Source organism: Puma concolor, chromosome D2, assembly GCF_028749965.1.
Source record: "Puma concolor isolate L17-30 chromosome D2, mPumCon1.1.hap2, whole genome shotgun sequence".
Taxonomy (NCBI): domain Eukaryota; kingdom Metazoa; phylum Chordata; class Mammalia; order Carnivora; family Felidae; genus Puma; species Puma concolor.
Genome location: NC_141677.1, coordinates 21,886,877 through 21,906,788, shown reverse-complemented (window position 1 = coordinate 21,906,788; position 19,912 = coordinate 21,886,877). Strand labels below are relative to the sequence as shown.

Sequence of the window (19,912 nt, the reverse complement as noted above, 5' to 3'; positions counted from 1 at the left end):
AAGAGATGTTCTAGTGACATCTTGTTCAACAACTTTGTGACCTTAGAATATTATTCCCATTTTACAGACGAGGAAACTGAGATCCAGATAGTTGATGTAACTTGTCTAAGGTCACATACCTTGCAAGTGAGCTATCTCACTTGAAAGCCACTGTTTGGGGAAACTTGCCAGTATTGGGGTAGTTGTAGAATTTTTCATAAGCAGTTACTACTTCCAGAGTGTCTTCTGCCTGAGCTGGAGGCTTAGAAAAATGGAATTAAAAGATTCTGGTGGCATAATTAATCCCTTTCCTTATCTCTGTCCCCACTCCCCACTTTAACTCTCTTATAGAAAAGTATCCATGTAATTTTGTTTTAGAAGCTTGTGATGACTACTTGGCAAAAAGCCCCACCACATTAGTCTAGTGTTTTGGAAAAGTGACTTGACATATTGTCACTTGTACTGACTTTAGCCCACACTCAGAATAGAAAATCTTGGTCTCTATTGCCACCACATTATACTGCTAAGACCCAAATGTATTGCAGCACATGATTTTTTTTCACTGCATGATGGCAGCCATCTGGATTTACTGATTATAGTTTTAGTATTTTTTTTTTATCAGGTAAAGAGGGGCTATTTTGCTGTTAGGAAAACTTGTTATTAGTGGTTTGGCACAGCTCAAAGACTATAGCGGTTCAGCTGTTGAATGTATATAAATCTTTCATTTTTAGTGTTTGTGTGTCTTTATAGTGAATCCAGATTCATTTTTGCTTCAATTTGTTTATGATATTCTCTGGAGAGTTTGGCATTCTGGAGTTCTTCTAAACTAATAAGTAGACTGCAACATGGGATGACCAATGTAGTGATTTCTTTGGATGCAGTGTAGCTAATGGCAAGTGTGTGTGTGTGTGTGTGTGTGTGTGTATTCTGTGTGTGTGCATGTCAGAGAGAGGGAGTGGGAGAAGGAATATCAAGCATGTTTGGTATTTATAAAAATGATATGTTCCTTAAATTTCAGACTAACTTAAATTTATTTCTTATTATAGGAATAATGTATGTTTATCGTAAAAAATATAGATGAGTCCCCAAAAGAAAAAAAAAAGAAATGACATCTCAGAGTTAGTCACTGTTAAGATTATGGTATCTCAATCTGTGTGTATGTACATTCATACATATGTTTGTTTTTACAAAAATGAGCCAATGCTATACATATTCCACAAATTATATTTTCAGATATATCTATTTATTCAATATCCTTTTATAATATTTTAATGTGAAAATTTTAATGTATGGTTATATCATCACTTGAACATTAGATTTTTAATTATTTTTCTCTTCATCCTGTAATCTTGTAGCAACTGACAGAAAGAGGTTTCTTGAATTTCAAATCACTTATTGGCCTCCTTCCCCAACTATAGTCGGCAGAATGTGTTTTGTATTGTGCTCCCTGCCCTGAGACCCACTCCCAGCTGAAGAGCACTGTGGAACACTAGAGAACGGATGGCCTCTGACAGCTCCTCTACTTTTGCTGTTTCTTCTTGCAGGAGACAGAGCATGTGGTACCCAGCCAGCCAGAGTGTTGGGGGAGAACAGGAACACAAGTCCACGAGAGTCCACAAAATCACCCTTTCAGGTGCCAAGAAACAGTGCGAGTTCAACAAAGGTGGGTCTTTTGCTGTCAGAAGTTGTGCTGTGCCTGGTGTTGCTTTCCCAGAAATGCTGATGCTGGTGCTTGTCACCCCCATACAAGAGGCAAGGCTTTCTGACTTTGGCTGGCATTCCTTACAAGTCACAGAAGCAGCTTTAAGGGGCTGTAAGAGAGTATCATTGAGTCTGAATTGAAGAGAAATGTAAATAACCTACTGTCACTGTCTTCATTTTGGAGATAATCAGCCTTACAGCTCAGAGACGACAGGAGATAGTCTGGGAGAAAGAAATGTTGATTTCATTTTGTACTCTTTCATTCCATGCTAGAAATGTTTTCCTCCATGATAATGATAATTAGTGATGACAGTGTAGACATCAAGTCAGTTTCTTTTTATATATTATCTCATTTAGCCTTCATCACTTCCTCATAAAGTAAGTATTTATAGCCCCATTTTATGGAGGAGGAGCCTGAGGCCCAAGATTCATTGTGTCCCTGGCCTGATATTGCACAAGTGAAAAAGCTGAGCCAGAATTTGAACCCACAAATGTCTGATTACAGCATACCAGGTGTGCTTCAATGCTGATCCAAGTAGTATCCTTGGGACACTTGAAGCAGTCCAGGGGCTGGCCTCTCTGGTCTGCTAGACCTGCTGGAGACAGCCCTGGGTCCAGGGCAAGGATGTGGGTGGAAAGCTGTCTGCAGCAAGTTGGCATGACATTCTGATGGGAGCCTGGCATTGCAGCTGTCTGTGGAAAATCTCTTCTGGAAATAAACAGAAGAAAGAATTCAGCTGCTAGTTGTGTCAGCTGTCTTTGTAGGATCTTGTAATCTTAGCCCTCACTCAGTGGGAAGAGAGTGCTCTGCTTCTGAGCACGACCTTTAGATTTTTTTTTGTGACAGCACAGCCTAAATGAATCAACAACTACAGAGAAGTTGGCTGTAGTATATAATTTTGCTTTAAAATATTCAAGTACTAAATTTAGAATCATAGATTCCTAAAAGTTTGGAGGGACCCCAAAAGCAAGGTGACTCTTTTTTCAACTGTATTCATAGGTGTCTTGTATCACCCTTCTCACAAGTTGCCACCCCTTTTCTGTTTATTCTTATGTGACCTCAGGTCAGGTAAGACTCAACCTTGTCATTTCTCTGATGATTGGAGCATTCTCCTTCCTATTTGAAGCCTTATTATAAATTAAGCTGTTTTATGGGGTGCCTGGGTTGCTCAGTCAGTTAAGCGTCCAACTTCAGCTCAGGTCATGATCTCACGGTTTATGAGTTCGAGCCCCGCATCGGGCTCTGTGCTGACAGCTTGGAGCCTGAAGCCTGCTTCGGATTCTGTGTCTCCCTCTCTCTGTTCCTCCCTTACTTGCACTCTGTCTCCCTCTGTCTCTCTCTGTCTCTCTCTCTCTCTCTCTCTCTCAAAAATGAGTAAAGATTAAAAAAAGTAAAAAAAATAAATTAAGCTGTTTTAGACTGACTAGAACCAATTTTGTGTCATGACACTGTCTCCCCTCTACCAGACTTGTAACTGCCTTTCTCAGCAAGAATATAGCCAACTATATACCCATGCATATTTCAAAATAATAGAACAAAACAAAACAAACAAAAAAAAACCCTAAATTATTTTTTTTGTGTGTGTGTATGGAATATATACTTGATGTTTGGTAACTTTAAACCATTTTATCTCTTATCTACAGCAGGGAAGGTAAGTGGTAATATTCCTGTTATCAGAGGACAGGTCAGAAATTTAATAGGATTCTGTGTTGGGAATCATTCACATATGATCAGTAAGAGCTGAGAGTATGGAATGAGAATAGTCTTGATGAGGAAATGTACCAGGCAGCAATTCTTACATTTGAGGATAGATAGGTAGTTACAGCTGAATTTGGATTTTCAGGTCTATGACACCTTTTCTCAGAAAAACAGAGATGCACATATACACAAGTTTGTAACATCTTAGGTTCTTAGACCTCCTCTGCATGTCAGAAAAAGGAACTGAATACAGTCAGGGTCACTGGGCAGCCTTCCTCATTAAATCAGCCTTGTCTCTCTCCAACACATTGGCCACTTCTGCAGCTTAGCAAACCTCCATAGGACCCCAAATATCCTGTTTTTTTCTTCTCTTCCCTTCTAGCCCCCAGGTTCCACTTTGATAGGATCTAGCTTTCTGAGCTAGCACCATTCCAGAATATTCTGCACCCCAGTTTTAGGAATCACAGGATCTGGTATTAAGTCTCAGATCAGAAGTGGTGATAGGCCACTTATATCTGGTACTGTTAAGTTTAGTATTTAGGTTGCGTTGGTAACCTTTAAACTACAGAGTTATTTGTCACAAACATGGTGACATCACCTAGGGACATTCTAATGAAACTTAAAAAAAATCTCAAAATATTACAGGGATTGTGAAATTTGATGAACTGGTGAAATGAGATCTGAGGCTAAAAATAACTTTGAGTAAGGTATCTCACATTCCTGATAACATTCCTCTTCCCTTTTAAGTCAGCATATGACCAGGTTGAGGCATATGGTGCCCAATAAGATCTTGATAGATACATGATACTGTAACAGGACACTCCAGACCTAGGTCTGACTCAAAGTGAGGGAAGGAACCAGTCTGTATCTCAGCAGGTGTAAAATGCCACCTTCTTGGGGATGGGGGGAATATTTTATTTGCATAATGAACACTTTGAAAAAGGGAAGAAAGATCTTTATGCTGTCAAGGGGTCACATGTCACTTCAGCAAGACTCAAAGGAACAGTTAGTCTTCAGAGAATTAATCCATGCTTGTAGAAGTGAGATTTTTGAGCTAATTGTGTTGAGATGGGATCTGATCTTTGCATGCATGTCTAGGAGAAATAGTTTCATACCTTTAGCTCTCAGAGCATTGTGTTGTCTGTCAGCTCTTTCTAACACAGGGAGCCTATATTTGTGTCTGTGGATGAGCTTCAGAGAGGTTTATGAATTTTTTTTCTAAAGTTTGAGTGTATATATATCATATTGGTTTTCTGTTGATACCGTAACAAGTGACCACAAATTTGTGGCTTAAAACAACACACATTGACAAAATCTTACAGTTCAGTAGATGTCCAACATGAATCTCCTTGGGCTGAAATAAAGGTGTCAGTAGGCCTGCATTCCTCTCTGGAGTCTCTAGGGGAGAATCCATCCATTTCCTTGCCTTTTCCCATTTCCAGAGGATGCCTACATTGCTTGACTTGTGCGCCTTCTTCCACTGCAAAGCTAGCAACATTGCATCTCTGAGCATTCTTCCATACATCTCTCTTTGACCATGCCCAGGGAAGATTTTCTGATTTAAAGGATTCATGGGATTAGATTGGACTGATTTAGACAACCCACAATAATCTCCCTATCTCAAGGTCCTTAACTTAATCATATCTACTGCATCCCTTTTATCACGTAAGAGTGACATGTGGAGTGGGACAAAAAATGAGGACATGGGCACCTTGGTGTGTGTGTGCACTCCATTATTCTGCCTACTACATAAAAGTTGTTTTCCAGGGAAGATCTCTAAAGCAATTATCAGAATCTTATGTCACTCATGACCCCAAAAAGTTTAGAAACACTATCCTAACCACTTCCAACCTTCCATTTTGCATATTCTTCCACAGAGACAACCTCAGATACTGATTTAGCCCCCTCTGTCCTCTTTCACTGCATCCATCCTCCTTTTTGCCATGTCTTTGCTGTCCCTATATTATATTCCTTGTACAGTGCCCCACAGCAGAAATCTGTGATGTATCTAAAGTGTGGAGATACATTTGGCTTACAGAATGTTTTAAAATATTTTGATTCAATATTTAAAAATCCGAAAGTTTTGGGGTGCCTCACTGGGTCAAGTGTCTGATTCTTGATTTCAGCTCAAGTCATGATCTCATGGTTAGAGAAATTGACCCCTGTGTCAAGTGCAGAGCCTGCTTGGGATTTTCTCTCTCTCTCTGACCCCCTCCCGCTTCAGTCTCTCTCTCTCTCTCTCTCTCTCAAAATAAATAAACTTAAAATCACCATGTTTATAGATTTTGGAGATTCTTTTTGAAAATCTGAAGATGGGATACCCAGGGCCCTACAAGGCAACAGTTAGCAGGAGCTGAGGAGCAGCCATCCATTTTTCCACAACTCCTGCCCAGATCTGCCCACTTATTTGTACTCTTTGCCTGACTCATACAGGCATTTGATTTATAATGCTTACTTCAATCATTTTCTTCCCAGCAACTACTCATCCTGGGTACTCTAGGTGCTCAGAGCTAAGCCTTGATAAGGTGATGTCTGATAATGTCTTTTGCCTCCTTTCCAAGATGATGTATTTATATTTTAACTTGGATTTCCATTGCATCTGAGTTGAGGGGTTGCATATTACCCTACTCTGACATACTCTTCAGTACCTGGAGCTTTTCAAAACATATAAAGTTATAGAACTGCATTTAGTTAGAGCAAGAATGAAGCCTTAATAATCATTTAATACAACCCTCTAATTTTCTAGTGTGACACCCAGTGAGGCTGTTATTTGCTTAAGCCCTTGTTCCCCTTATAACAGAATGAAGACAAATGCCATCAATCTGTTCAGAGCAGTAACTTGATGAATATGCATCAGTTTGATTGATTTTTTTATATAGCTACAGCCAGTGCCAATCTTGTGAACCCTCGGATATGACAAAGGAGGATTTATCAATGTAACAGAATACTAATGAAGCTGCGGATTTCTTACCCAGCTAAGTAAATTTACTTTTGAGAGTGATTAATTCACTTGTGTTTAAAATATTTTATTAAAATTTATGACAACATTAAACCTTTAATGTTGTTAAGACCTTGTCTGTATAAACAGGAACTATTCTGTAGAATTGTGTTACTACTAATTAAGTTGGTGGTTGCATTTGTGAATTGGAGTTCATTAGCCTCTTCGTCTGGAAGTCCCCAGTTAGAGGGGGTTGAAGATTGGAGTATTAGCAAAAATAATGGCCTTTGATGGCTTTGACTATTTTTGTGACATTCCAGAAGAAAGAAAAAGGGTTGTTGCTTTATGGAAAGAGGAAGTTTTGTTGGCAGCAACTTTTCCATGAGGGATAAATCCTTTCAGGTTTTGTTTTTGAGATAGACAACTTGTGTGTGTTTTAATAGCTAATTGTTTCTTATTTAAGTGTTTTTCATAGAAGTAAGCAGAGTCTTAAGGAGCTCTGCTAAAAAGAGAAAGAATGAGTAAGAGAATGAGCACCCAGAGATTCTTAATAACATAGTACACGAGAACTGCCTTCTTGGACTGTACCAGAGCAGGAGCATTACATGTTGCCAGCATGTTCTTATTAGTGTGCTCTTAAGATTTCTTTTCTTTTCTTTTCTTTCTTTCTTTCTTTCTTTCTTTCTTTCTTTCTTTCTTTCATTCTTTCTTTCTTTCTTAACTGGGCAGGGGGAGAACAAATGAGGTATAGAACAAAAAAAATTAGTTGGTCTTGATAGTGTTTTGAGACTACTATGTTGAGTGACAAGTATTCCAGAACAAGGGTTCTGGAATAGCTTATTTTGCCTATATTGCATAGGAAGGGGGCCATATAGTTAGGGCTGTTTTTCATCCCCCGATCCTGCCTCCATCCTGATGGGCTCAGAAACAATTTGGTAGAATGGAAAGAACATTCAAATTAAGAAATGCAGTCTTGTATTATGTCTCTCAGGTGACCTTGGTCACTTCATGCAAATCCCTCAGTCCCCTTGTCTAACACGAGTCTGGGTCAGATGACTTCTTAGTTCCCTTCTGGCACTAACACTAAAAATGCTCAACATTCTAGATATTTAAAGGATTAGAGTGGAAAGATTGTAGCTTAATAAAACAATCTCTTTCAGTCACAGATAAAAATAATTCCTCCTCCCTGCTGTAGAGCACAAAAAGTATCCTACACCAAATCACCAAATCATTGAACTGATTGACAACATAGAGCCCACACTTGATTATTCTGGGAATGAAACACTCGTTTTTTAAAATTATTATTATTATTTTTTGCAACTGCCCTTGGTTACTTTATAAATTGTTAGCACTTTCACTGGACAATGATTAGGAATAAAGATAAAAGGGAAACTCAGAGACATTCTCTCATTAAAAATAATAATAAATGAAATATGGTTATATTGGAAAATATAAAAAATTCCAAAGAAATAAAAATTTCTCATAATCTTACCACCACAATATAACCATGGTTACCAGTGTAGTGTATGTTTTTATATTGTTGCTATTTTTTTTTTAGTTTTTATTTTAATTCCAGTTAGTAAACATACAGTGTTATATTAGTTTCAGGTGTACAATATAGTAATTCAATACTTTCATGCATCACCAGTGCTCACCACAAGTGCACTCCTCATATTGTTATTGTTTTAATATGGTATAAAAAATTGTGTATAAAAGGGACTTCCTAATACATTCGAGTTGACTTAATTTTAAATAGACTCCAGGGGCGCCTGGGTGGCGCAGTCGGTTAAGCGTCCGACTTCAGCCAGGTCACGATCTCGCGGTCCGCGAGTTCGAGCCCCGCGTCAGGCTCTGGGCTGATGGCTCAGAGCCTGGAGCCTGTTTCCGATTCTGTGTCTCCCTCTCTCTCTGCCCCTCCCCCGTTCATGCTCTGTCTCTGTCTGTCCCATAAATAAATAAAAACGTTGAAAAAAAAAAAAATTTTAAACAGACTCCAGAGTATAAAGCTAGGCCAGAATGCATTCTGACTATATAATCTTAAAGATTATAAATATAAAGATGTAGATATGTGAATATAAATATAGATATATAATTATAAATAAAAATATAAATATAAGATTATAAATATGAAATGGGGTAATTATCACCAAGCTCAGCTTCATTTATGGCCAAGGTGATCAAATTTGATTTTTCATCAAAATACTCTAATACAAGTTTCTGTAAGAAACATGTTTTACAAACTTTGGTATCATTATAGCCTATAGTGTTAGAAATAATATTTCTAGGAGATGGAACAAAAAATTTGTCCTTAATATCTCAACATCTTGTAAATCTTCTTGGCCTAACCTGGACTAGACTTAAGAGACAAATTTCAATAGTGATTATAGAAGACAGAGTGTGCATATAAACTTAAATTTAATTTAAAACTGACCAGCTGGTTAGGCGTTCAGTGTGCCTGAGGCCATGGGAATGAGGTTATTCCTTTGTTGTTGTTTTAACTCAAGTTAACATTCAGTGTAGTCTTGGCTTCAGGAGTAGAACCCAGTGATTTATCTCTTACATATGACACCCAGTGCTCATCCCAACAAGTGCTCTCCTTAATGCCCATCACCACCACCCCCCCACCTCCCCTCCAGCCACCCTGTTGTCTGTATTTAAGGGTGTCCTATTCTTTAACTTACTCTTTATCTTCCCAATGAGGCAATGGTTGCTCTGGTGCTTAAGGGTTATTCCTTTTCAAGACTAATGTTTAAAAAAAAGACTAATGTTCAATGCTAAACACACACACAAACACATCCACATCCGCATCCACATCCACTCACATCATATATGGTGACATATACAGTTTCCACCCACTCTTCCTATTTTTCTTTTATTCTTAACCAATTTAATTTGTATATATAAATTTTTTTCATATATATGAAATCTTAGGCATTTCTGTGTAGCTTGTTTGTCCTACTTAATATTGTTTTTTTCCATATGATAGTGACTATGAAATATACCATCATTTTTGTAACTCCAAATCGGTATGTATTTTGGTTACTTCTGGAATTCATATTTGTAGATATTGCTGTAGTAAGAATTTCTTAAAATATTTTTATGTACTTCCATTTCAGTTTCCTTGGTTTGTGCTTAAGGGTAAAGCTATCCAGACATGGGATTTAAAATGATAAACCAAAAAGATGTGGCATATAAATTTTTCAGTTATCTGATCATGAAAGAAGATAGGAATAAAATGGAGAATTGATAATTTTGAGAGAATTAGAAAGTCATGTGGCTGGTTTTCTGTATATGGCAGCATCTTAGGATACTGGGTCTAAGTGGAACATTTGAGACAGTTCAGTCCAATCCCCTTCTCCATACTTGTATATTCTAGATATTTCTATTTAACCCACTAGCCCTTACAGTTTTTTTAGCTCAGATTGTTCTTAGGGCAAAATGCCTCTGACTTTAACATTCCCAAAAGACATTTGGAAGGCATGCCAGGTGTGGAACAATTCTTTGTTGTGTGAAACTACCCTGCTCATCTCAAGGCTCTAGTATCTTTGGTTGTAGCCTACAGAATGTCAGCAGGGACCCTCAGCCTTTGCACTAATCACAAATAGCCTCTAAATTTCCTAAATGCTTTCTAGAGTGCATACCACCACCTCCAAGAGAAATGCCAAAATTCATGATGGATATTTAAAACTATGTTTTATAAGAGTCTTCATTAACATGGATACATATTATGATTTATTTATACATGGAGAAAAAAGCAACTACATAACAGAATTATAAGTTTATCTTATTTTTGCTTAACATATAATTATATACAGAAATATACACTGGAAAGACATAAATCATTTTATTGGTGGTTATTTTCAGATGGAATGGCTGTGGGTGATTTTTAAAATATTCGTTTTGCTTTCCAAATTTTCCCCCATTGGGTTCCTCTTAAGTTTGTAACAGGGAAAATTATTTATACATGAAAAAAAAGTAGTATCAACTGTTCAAGATATAGAACCAAAAATAAATTTACTATAATTGCTTCAATCATCAATTTGCACAAATGCAAATCATCATTTATGTTCTGTTTCTTTGAATTGTTGTATATCAGTTCGAGGTAGAGAAGAATATTAGGAAAGTATAGAAGAGAATGGATTTTTAAAAATTATTTTTGACTAGAAGAAACCTAAAAGGCATTTTCAGTGGTATCTGTGGCTTTTATGGTTTGAGTCAGTTGGGATCAGAAAGCAAATATTAAAGGTGATTTTTAGGGGCGCCTGGGTGGCGCAGTCGGTTAAGCGTCCGACTTCAGCCAGGTCACGATCTCGTGGTCCGTGAGTTCGAGCCCCGCGTCGGGCTCTGGGCTGATGGCTCAGAGCCTGGAGCCTGTTTCCGATTCTGTGTCTCTCTCTCTCTCTCTGCCCCTCCCCTGTTCATGCTCTGTCTCTCTCTGTCCCAAAAATAAATAAACGTTGAAAAAAAAATTTAAAAAAATAAAAATAAAAAATAAAGGTGATTTTTATAGGGTCAGATGACACTTAAAATCAGAATTTGTATCCTAGACACCTCTTCATTTGAGTGTTTTATTCTGTATATAAAAGTTAAAGGATGTCTGTTTTTATATCCCTTAAGCAGAGCAAGCCTTTCAGGGGTCCACTAGCATAGAGTTCTAATCAAGAGAACTCCCATGACTGTAGATGCCATGGGCAAAGGAAATACCAGGGCCCATTTAAATAGCAATGGGGTCCAAGAGGTGAAACTTGAGAAGGTGGAAGCAGGAGTAAGGCCAGATTTCAGGAGACTTTTTAACAATGCCTTGAATTTAATACCCATACAAGAAAACAACTTTGGCCACACTGAGCCTATTGAATACATCTAGACACACAAAATAGAGTCCTTGGGATTTGCATGTGAAGGACTAGTTCCCTGGGAAGGTTGTTTGTCAGAAGTGGATTTGAGGTAAAAAGTGCTGAGAAGATAAAATCACCACACTGTTGGAATGACTTGTGGGGAGGGGCATGAGAAGAACTTGGAACTGAAAGAAGAAGACAGTTAAGAACCAAGGTAACTGCCAAAAAATTTTATGTGCCTTGTCAAACTTGAATGAGATTAAAGCATGCAAGAACCAGGCTCCTCTGACTTGTCTTTCTGATCATTAACTCACCCTTGCCTCTCAGAGTAGCACTAATCCAGGTCCTGGATTCCAGATTATTTGCCAATCCAAACCTGCCAAATCCAGGTTCTTTGCCAAGACCACATTAGTAAGGAGAGGTTAGTGTTGTATGTGTGTATGGCATCTGTTGTTTGCTTTAAAATGGAATGATATCGAGAATTCTAACTAGTGCAAGTACTCAGAATAGTGGTGTGGAGGTGCTGGCTTATTCAAGTCATAGACAAAGGGCCAAAAGTCTGGAGAAGTTGAATTGCAGAGGGAATATATCAGATGGCATCAGAAACGCTGGCAGTGCCCAGACTGTGCAGGGCCTTGAAGCCAGGGTATGAATCTCAGATTTTGTTGAAGTGCAAAAGGAAGCCATTTGAGGTTATAACCAGGAGCATGACATGCTCAGATTTCCATCTTTAAAAGACCACTCTAGGTAGTGTGTGATATGGGGAAGCAAGGAGACATATTGGAGGCAATGATCATCCACGTGGGAGGTGATGGTGGCAGTGAAGATGGAAGAGGGAAGAGTAGAAGCGAATATTAGAGACTCATAACTTCTTGTTTTTGGAAGAGAAGGAAAATCTTTAATAGGGAACAGTTAGGATTTAGGCTTGTTTAATATTAATGCTTATGTAAGTCCTCTGTGTCATTTCTTAAGTTCTTTTGTTCCTAGCACTATCTTGATTCATAATTTAAAAGATAGAATATTGGAAGGCCAAGTATCAGATGTAATATCACAGTGCCCAGTGCAATGAAAATTTAATATTCATCAAATATTTACCTGTCATTCAAATTAGCCACCCTCCCCCACCATTATTTGTGATCTCCTGTCCCCTTCACTGTATCTGTCCCTAGACTAAATCTTCATTTGGATGATTTTTTTTCTGTCTCTGACTCAGAAAGACAGGTATCGTGTTTACTTTGTAATGTCGCTCACTTGCTTACATTAGATTCCTTCAGAAAGCAGAGTCTTATAGGAAGCCTTGGGTAGAGGGAGGTGATAGAAAGTGGGGGAGGAGGGAGATTTGACAGCATGTGTGTAACTAAGGTTACTACTCTTGGCAACTGGAGATTAGCTCCCTGAGGACTCTCTGAGGAACCTTGTAAATACATCTGAGGATGTATCCCTTTGAAATTTAGGGGCTGAAGTGTATATTCACATGCTCCCCTCTTTGCTGGCAGAGGGTTGTCCCCAGAGGAGTAACTCCCCCACACTTCTAGGCTGCAGGAGTGAGCTCTGCCTCACAAAATCTTGGGGCAGAAAAGTAAAGAGACTTGGCAGGTGCTTAAAGGGAGATAATTTGAGTGAGCAGAACTGTCCATGGAGCTAACGCATCTGCTATGACCACTGTGCCTCTTGGGCAGACCACTGCCTGGCACAGGAAGCAGATGTCTCATAAATACTTACTAAGTGAATGGAATAAATGAGATGATGGAAGGAAGTGCTTTGTATACAGCTCAGCAGACCAGGTGCTGCTATCAATAATAATGTATTAGGATCTGTGCTCCCAATGGATCCCTTGTCCTCAATCCCTTCCCAAACTCTTCTTTTTGATTCATAGGGGTTTTTGACCACACCCATGGCTACTCTACCTCCTTTCTTCTCTCAGTACTGATGCTGGCCTCATGGGCTTGACTCACACCTCACACATTCTTTGGACATTGGTATGGTTCTGACTGTTTCTGGGCTCTGTTCCAGCCCACCAAGGTGAGGAGCGGTATCTATTCCAGTGCAGCTGGGCTGCCTTGTGTTCAGTGTTTTTCTTAGAGTCTCTTCAGGGACATGATTCTTCCTTTTTTGGAATGTGTCCCCTGGGAGCCCAGGCCAGAAATACCCAGAGCACTCCTGTACTCACAGAAGTCCTTCACCTGTGCTCTTCAGCCACTGGTATCCTCCCATTACCTGGACCTTTAGGATAATGTTTCCCAACTAGGAATGCCCTGGAGTGCTTGTTAAATACATATTACCAGTGCATTCCTTTGGGAATTCACCTTCAGTAAATGTGGGGCCCAGGAATATGTTTTTAATAATACTGATTGATAGTAATCTTCAGAGAAGTATGAAAAGCAGTGGAGACTGGGTTCTAATAATTAGTGCCAAGGCATATTATTAGAAATCAGCATTCTGCCTTTAACCATGACCTCCTTCTCCCCTCTACGGGAATTTATTTACATGGAAAAGTACATACATGGTTTGAAAAGTCAGTTCATAAAGATCTACTGACTACCAGTTCTGTTTTCTGTCAGTCGTCTCTTGGGGGGTCATTTAAGATTCAGTGCCTTGGTTTCTTTATCTTTGAAGATAGCTGCCCAATATGTAACCTCAGTCCTTTGGCACAGAAATTTGGTTAAAAGAAAACACCAATAAGAGAATGTCTTTAATATAGCTTAGACTCCCTAGAGAAAGGAATTTTATATTTACTGGTATTGAAGATTGTTATTGTTGCTAATAATACTACTGGAATTTATTGGCATCTTGTCTGTGTCTGCATATAGAGCTATTGTTTATACATAAAGAATGTTTTGCTCAGATGGTTGTCCTCTTGGGATATACCTTTTGTTTTTAAAAGAGTTTCAGGAAACAACAGTCATACTGCTAGCCAGTATTCATCCGGGTATACATTAGTGTATCCCATGTTGCTTTCTGAACAGAGGCTCAATTTAATGCAGTGGAATATCTTGAACTCTTAAGAGTGATCCAAAGTTCAGCTTGGTTCAGACTTAAGGTTCTGATTCTATATGAAGCATTCTGAAAAGTGTACTGGCTGCTCTCCTTTTACTCTTTCTGCCCGGGTTTTCTAAATGTGGATTAGAACACCACTTGCTAATCTTCAGCAGGTCTCCCCAGGGAAGAAATGTAACTGTTTGGAGGAATGAGAGTCATCCTATCCTGCCAGTCCTGCTAGAAAATTACAGGTGGGGAAAAAGCATGCATTTTATCATAATTATTGTACATACTTGGGAATATACCAGAATTGGCAGCTGTCCATAACCCTAGGATGAATACTTTATTAACAAACATCGAGTGCCTACTATGTGCCAAATGTCAGGATTAGCCCTAGAGATAAAAATAACAAGCAAGACTCACAAGGTCCCTGCTCTATAGAGTGCTCCATCATGAAAGAGGCAATCAGATAATTATAGAAATACACAATTAGGGACTATGCTATGGAGCAGATGTAGATCAGAATACAGGAAGAACATATAAAAAGGAGACCTGATTATGAGCTACCTTGTGTCTATAGGATGAATGTGTTAATTAGGAAAGAGAATGGAGAGGGAACAGCATTATGGGCACAGGAACAGCACATACGAAGGCCTGAGGTGAAAAGGAACATGGTGCATCCAAAGAACTGGAAAAGTGTCAGTGTAGTAGTAGCAGAGAGTGAGAATGGTGTGAATTGAAGTTGAAGAGGCTAACAGGTGATAAATCCTTCACAATGTCCTAGGATACTTTAAGAATTTTGGTCTTTATTTTAAGTGTCATGTGGAGAAGGGAAATGATAAGGTGGTTGTGTAGAAAATGGTTTGGGGAGTAGAGGGGAAATAGGGAGACCATGGTGGTAGTCCAAAAGACAGATTATAGTCGTTTGACCTGAGGTAGTAGTGATGGAGGTGGAGGGGAAGAGGACAGATGCAGAAGTTATTTGCGATAAGAAATTGAAGGACTTCATAATACAGTGGCTATGGGGCTTGAAGGAGAGGAAAGTGTCAGAATAACTCTCAGATGTCTTCCATGAGGAAGACATTGGATAGAGGGAGAAGATTTTCACTGAGATAGGGAACACCTTCATCTGCTAATTTAATTATAGATCATTGAAAGGTTGATATAAAAATCTATGCTAAGATATTGCTTCTTCACAAATTATCACATCTGGGGCTTGACACTACCCTTAGGCCAAGAAAAATATCTTAATGCTTTGTTTATTTTGCTATTTTGAATTCCAGTGCACATTCTGAGGGAAAACCACTGCAGGATGACCATATAGATTGACTCAGCACATGCTTTAATTTCCCAGCAATGTGGAAACACCAAAATTTTAAAAATTTGCACTTCAGTAGGTTATCCATAATTTTGCAGTGACCAAAACTGGATGCAGTTCCATCCAGGAAGAGGCACTTCTAATATCAGCACATAATTAGGTTTTATATTTCTCTGTTAGAAGTGCTTTTAATTCAAAATATATAATGGTGGCAATGATGATAGTGGCAGTGTTGGTGGTCATGGTGATGACAATAGTGGTGATGGTTGTAGTGGCAGTGACAACAATGGTGGTGATGACACTGGTGATGGAGGTGGTAATGACAGTGGCAGTGGCAGTGATGGTGGTGGTGGTGGCAGATACAATAGTGGTCATGGGCGATGGTGGTGGTGGTGATGATGGCAGCAGTGGTGGTTACAATGATGGTGGCAGCAGTGGTGGTGACCTTGGTGGTGGTGATGATGGATGTGGCAGTGATGACAGGGACTATGGCAATGATGCCAATGGTGGTGGCAGTACAGTAGTGATTGTGGTGATGGTGGTGGTGGTGACAATGACACATTGGTGTGACACACTGTTGTCACAATGGTGGTGATGGTGACAGTAATCATGGTGGTGGTGACAATGACAGTGATGGTAGTGGTAGTAATGCTCAGAAGCAGGACACTCCCATCAGTGCTAAGGGCCATAATCATGCTTTGAGGAGTCCAATCTGCATTTCCTGTTGCTTCGACCACAGAGCAGGGCAGAGTGCTCTGACTGGCCTTCTCATCACTGACCTCTCCAGAAACATGCATTGGGTAGAGATTTGCTTGATTCCTTTCCTGTTATTATTTTGGTTGAAGAGAAGCAAGAGAATTGGAGGGAATGTTTCAGTGTGACCCAGTGTTTGTATTTAGGTTAGCTTCCAGGAAGATTTACAAATGGTCCCAGCAATATCTTCAAATACCTTTAAAAAAAAGGGGGAACTTGAAACACCTAGCTACTGTTCCAGTTTTCTTTTCATTGCTAAATTTCTCTAGTGAGAAACTTTCATTTCTGTTTCCTCTTCTGCCATGAAGTTTATCTTGTTCAATTCCACTGGCCTTTTGTTTCTCTGCTTTCATTCTCATTATCTCCAGATGACTGAGATTTTCTAGCAGTGTGAGCTTAGGCATTCCATATGCATGCCCTGTTCTCCTTGCCTTGCTTTCTTTTTCTCCATAATACTTAGCATCTGGTGCACCATAGCTCACTGGTTTATATCTGTAGGTTCTTTCTCCTTGTATGAAAATTACAAGTTCCATGAGGGCAAAGACTTTGCTTTACTGTTTTATTCCAAAAATCTGCAGTCGTACCTGGCACATAGATGGAGGTTCATAAATAGTAGTTTAATGAATATATAAAGTTGCTTAACTTCCCTGTTTCCTGTTAAGCCAAGTGATATAGTAATGCTAATCTCATATAATCACTATGAAGATTAAATGAAATAATGTAAGTAAAGTACCTGGCATTCCCAGCCTGGCATAGTAATGGCTGGCAATTTGTTAGATGGTCCTTGACACCTTTTTTTTTCTTATAGCTTCTTTCTCTTTAATATTTAGAATGATATTCTAAGCTTCTTTACTCCTAGTGATGGAGCTATACTTTCTTTCATTTGTCTACCAACTGACCAGTTTCAGAGACCTACCCAGTGGACCTGAGTAAGGAAGTCCCAGGTTTTGTCCCTTTCAGTTTGCTTATTCACAAGACTTTGATCATTGTTAATAAAATATACCATTAATTATCATCATTTATAATTCGATTATGGTATTTTTCATATATGATTCTAGAATCCATGTGTTATTTTTAATACGCCTAGCAGTAGTATCATGAATTATCCTATGAGGTAGCTGTCATTATCCTCACTTTACAGTTGAGGAAACTGAGGCTTAGAGAGATTGATATCTTACCCATGGGTACACACACCTAGTAAGTGGTGGATGAAGAACTCATTCTTAGATCAGCTTCCTTCTGTTTCTTCCTTTACCCACCCATCTGAAGGACAGGTACTGAGTGTATGCCATGCTGGGCATAATGCTAGGCTCTGGCCACACTGATGCTAGACTCTGGCCACACAACAGGGAAAATATCAAGGCAGAACTTGTGACAACACATCACTGTTACCATCACCACCACACCTCTGCTGAACACACTGTAGAGTTCCAATTCTAGGTTGAGCCCTACTGAGGGATTACTTCTCTATTTCAGACTGAAAATATCTAAATCTAAACTCATGAATTGCCCCCTTTCTGCCAACTGCTTAATCTTCCCACCAAAATTAAATATTTCTTTACCTCCATTATAAAAACCACCTGTCATCTTTCTAGTCACATGTCTCAAAACTTGGGAATAATTTTGATTATCCTCTTTTATTCCGTACTTTAAATACATACCCAAGACTTCTTGATTGTTTTTATCCTTGAAAATATCTCTCTAGTTTCTACCTCCCCAGTTCCTTTCTACCATTCTAATATCAGCCTCTATGGCCTGATCCCTGACTTACTGAAATTAGCTTCAAGACTTGGTGTTAGCTTTATCCTCTGCTTCAGATTCCACTAAATCATAAGCCTCCTAAAGGCCTAGAGTCTTATTAACACTTACCTCCCCAATACTATACCAGGCATATAGGAAACATTCAGATGGCTATTGAATTAAAGGACCCTTGATGCTTAGGCCACAGTTTTCAAAATTGATCTTCGGTTTATTTGGAGATTTTAAGTAGTTTTCCTGGAAGATCATGTGAGTGTAGTACAAGTAGTCTGTACTCTGTATCTTAGTAATACATATTTTTAACAAAGTCTATTTCTGCTTTTTCCATTAATATATGCTATCTTTGTATTTATTTTAAATTCCTAGACAAATTTATGTTTAAAATATAAAGTAGTAAATATTTTTTTTCATTAAAGGATATCACTCTTCCATTTTTCTGGTGCTACTACAACTCTATAGAAATGCAATTTGAGAACCACAAAGAATTACAAAGAAATTATGAACCACTAAAAATTTTAGATGTTACTGGATCGGACAGGTTAATTTCTATCCTCAAGAGGGTTTCCCCCATTTGGAATAGAGCAATTGAGTATTTTCTGAATCCCTAAAATTACTGTGTTTGCAGATCAGGAAATTGATGAGGATAGGATGGGTGTGCCAGCAGTGTTCTTCCTCACTTTGTTTTCTCACTGAGTGGACTTTCCCTGAGCTCATTGTTGGACCATTAACCTTCTTTCACACTCAGGAGATACATGCTCATTTGTGGTGTAGTAGACATCAGTGCATCTTATATGATTTTGTTTTTTCATATCCTTACTTTTCTTATTTTAAGTAAATTGTTTGCACAGTTAGCAATGCCTTTGGACTGAATAAATTTTGTAATCTTAATATTTTGAAGAAATTATGCTTGTGGCATTTTTAAATGTGCATCATGACTTAAAGAAATCATTAATCTTATTGACCATTCAAAGGTCATGTATGCTTTCTTCAGGACTCAAATTGAAGTAGAATAATAACTATAAATAATTATGTCACCAAATAAAGCTTTTTATAAATGACTTAATGGTGACTAAATATTTTATTAAGAGAGCAGGACTTTTTATAAGGATATTAACTATAATTTAATATGCTTATTATATAATATCATGCAAATTGTTGTAGAAAAACTTGAATGTTATGTAACAAATACTATTGGATTATAACATTGACAAATCATGATTTGGAATTTAGCATCGGTCAGTAGTGAAGTTTTGCTTTTTTGTATTTAAACTAAAAAAAATGATTCAGAGTAGATATGCCTTATTTTATTAGAAACTATGTAGTGGCAAAACCTAGCTTCACAATGTTACCCAAAAATTGCTATGTTTTTTGTGTTAGTAAAAAGACAGCATGAAATTTTCAAATGCTGTCTTCAGTGAACAAATGGTATCTTTCTGTAGTGACTGTATCAGATCTATCTGATCACATAAGACTTTTTTTTGAATGAATGAAAAATATTGAATTTGTATTAGGTACTCAAGATTCAGCAGTGTAGAGAATGGACAAAATCACTAACTTCTTGGAGCTTACCTTTTAATGTGGAAATGCAAACAAACAGGTTACTTTCAGATAGTGATAAGTGTTAAGCAGAAAATTAAGGACAGTGTGATAGTGATTACTTCTAGTCAGGGACATCAGGAAGTCTTACTGGGAGGTGACATCACAACTGAACTGATGTTTACATGCTGAGAAGAGTCTGTTTATGAAGATCTTGGGGAGAACAGATTGGGACAAGTGTGAAGGTTTGAATGGGAACCAGCACTATGTGTTCAAGAAACCAAGGGAAGGCCAAAAGAGCCTGGAGTGTAAGGAACAGGATATGAGTGTTGGGAAGTGGGATCAGGCAGGCTGGCAGAATTTAAGCACTGATATAATATATAATAATAATAATGTGTTGTACACTATTATAAGGA

General features: G+C 38.3%; 1 protein-coding gene across 4 annotated transcripts in view; it reads left to right on the top strand.

Annotated features, from left to right (window-relative positions):
• Positions 1 to 19,912, top strand: part of FAM13C (family with sequence similarity 13 member C) — a 169,089-nt gene that overhangs the window by 58,451 nt on the left and 90,726 nt on the right. For all 4 annotated transcript variants that reach the window (XM_086679752.1, XM_086679753.1, XM_025917976.2 and 1 more), the window contains one exon: positions 1,524 to 1,642. In XM_086679752.1, coding sequence (XP_086535878.1) covers positions 1,524 to 1,642 — 119 coding nt within the window. The remainder of the gene's footprint in view (positions 1 to 1,523; positions 1,643 to 19,912) is intronic.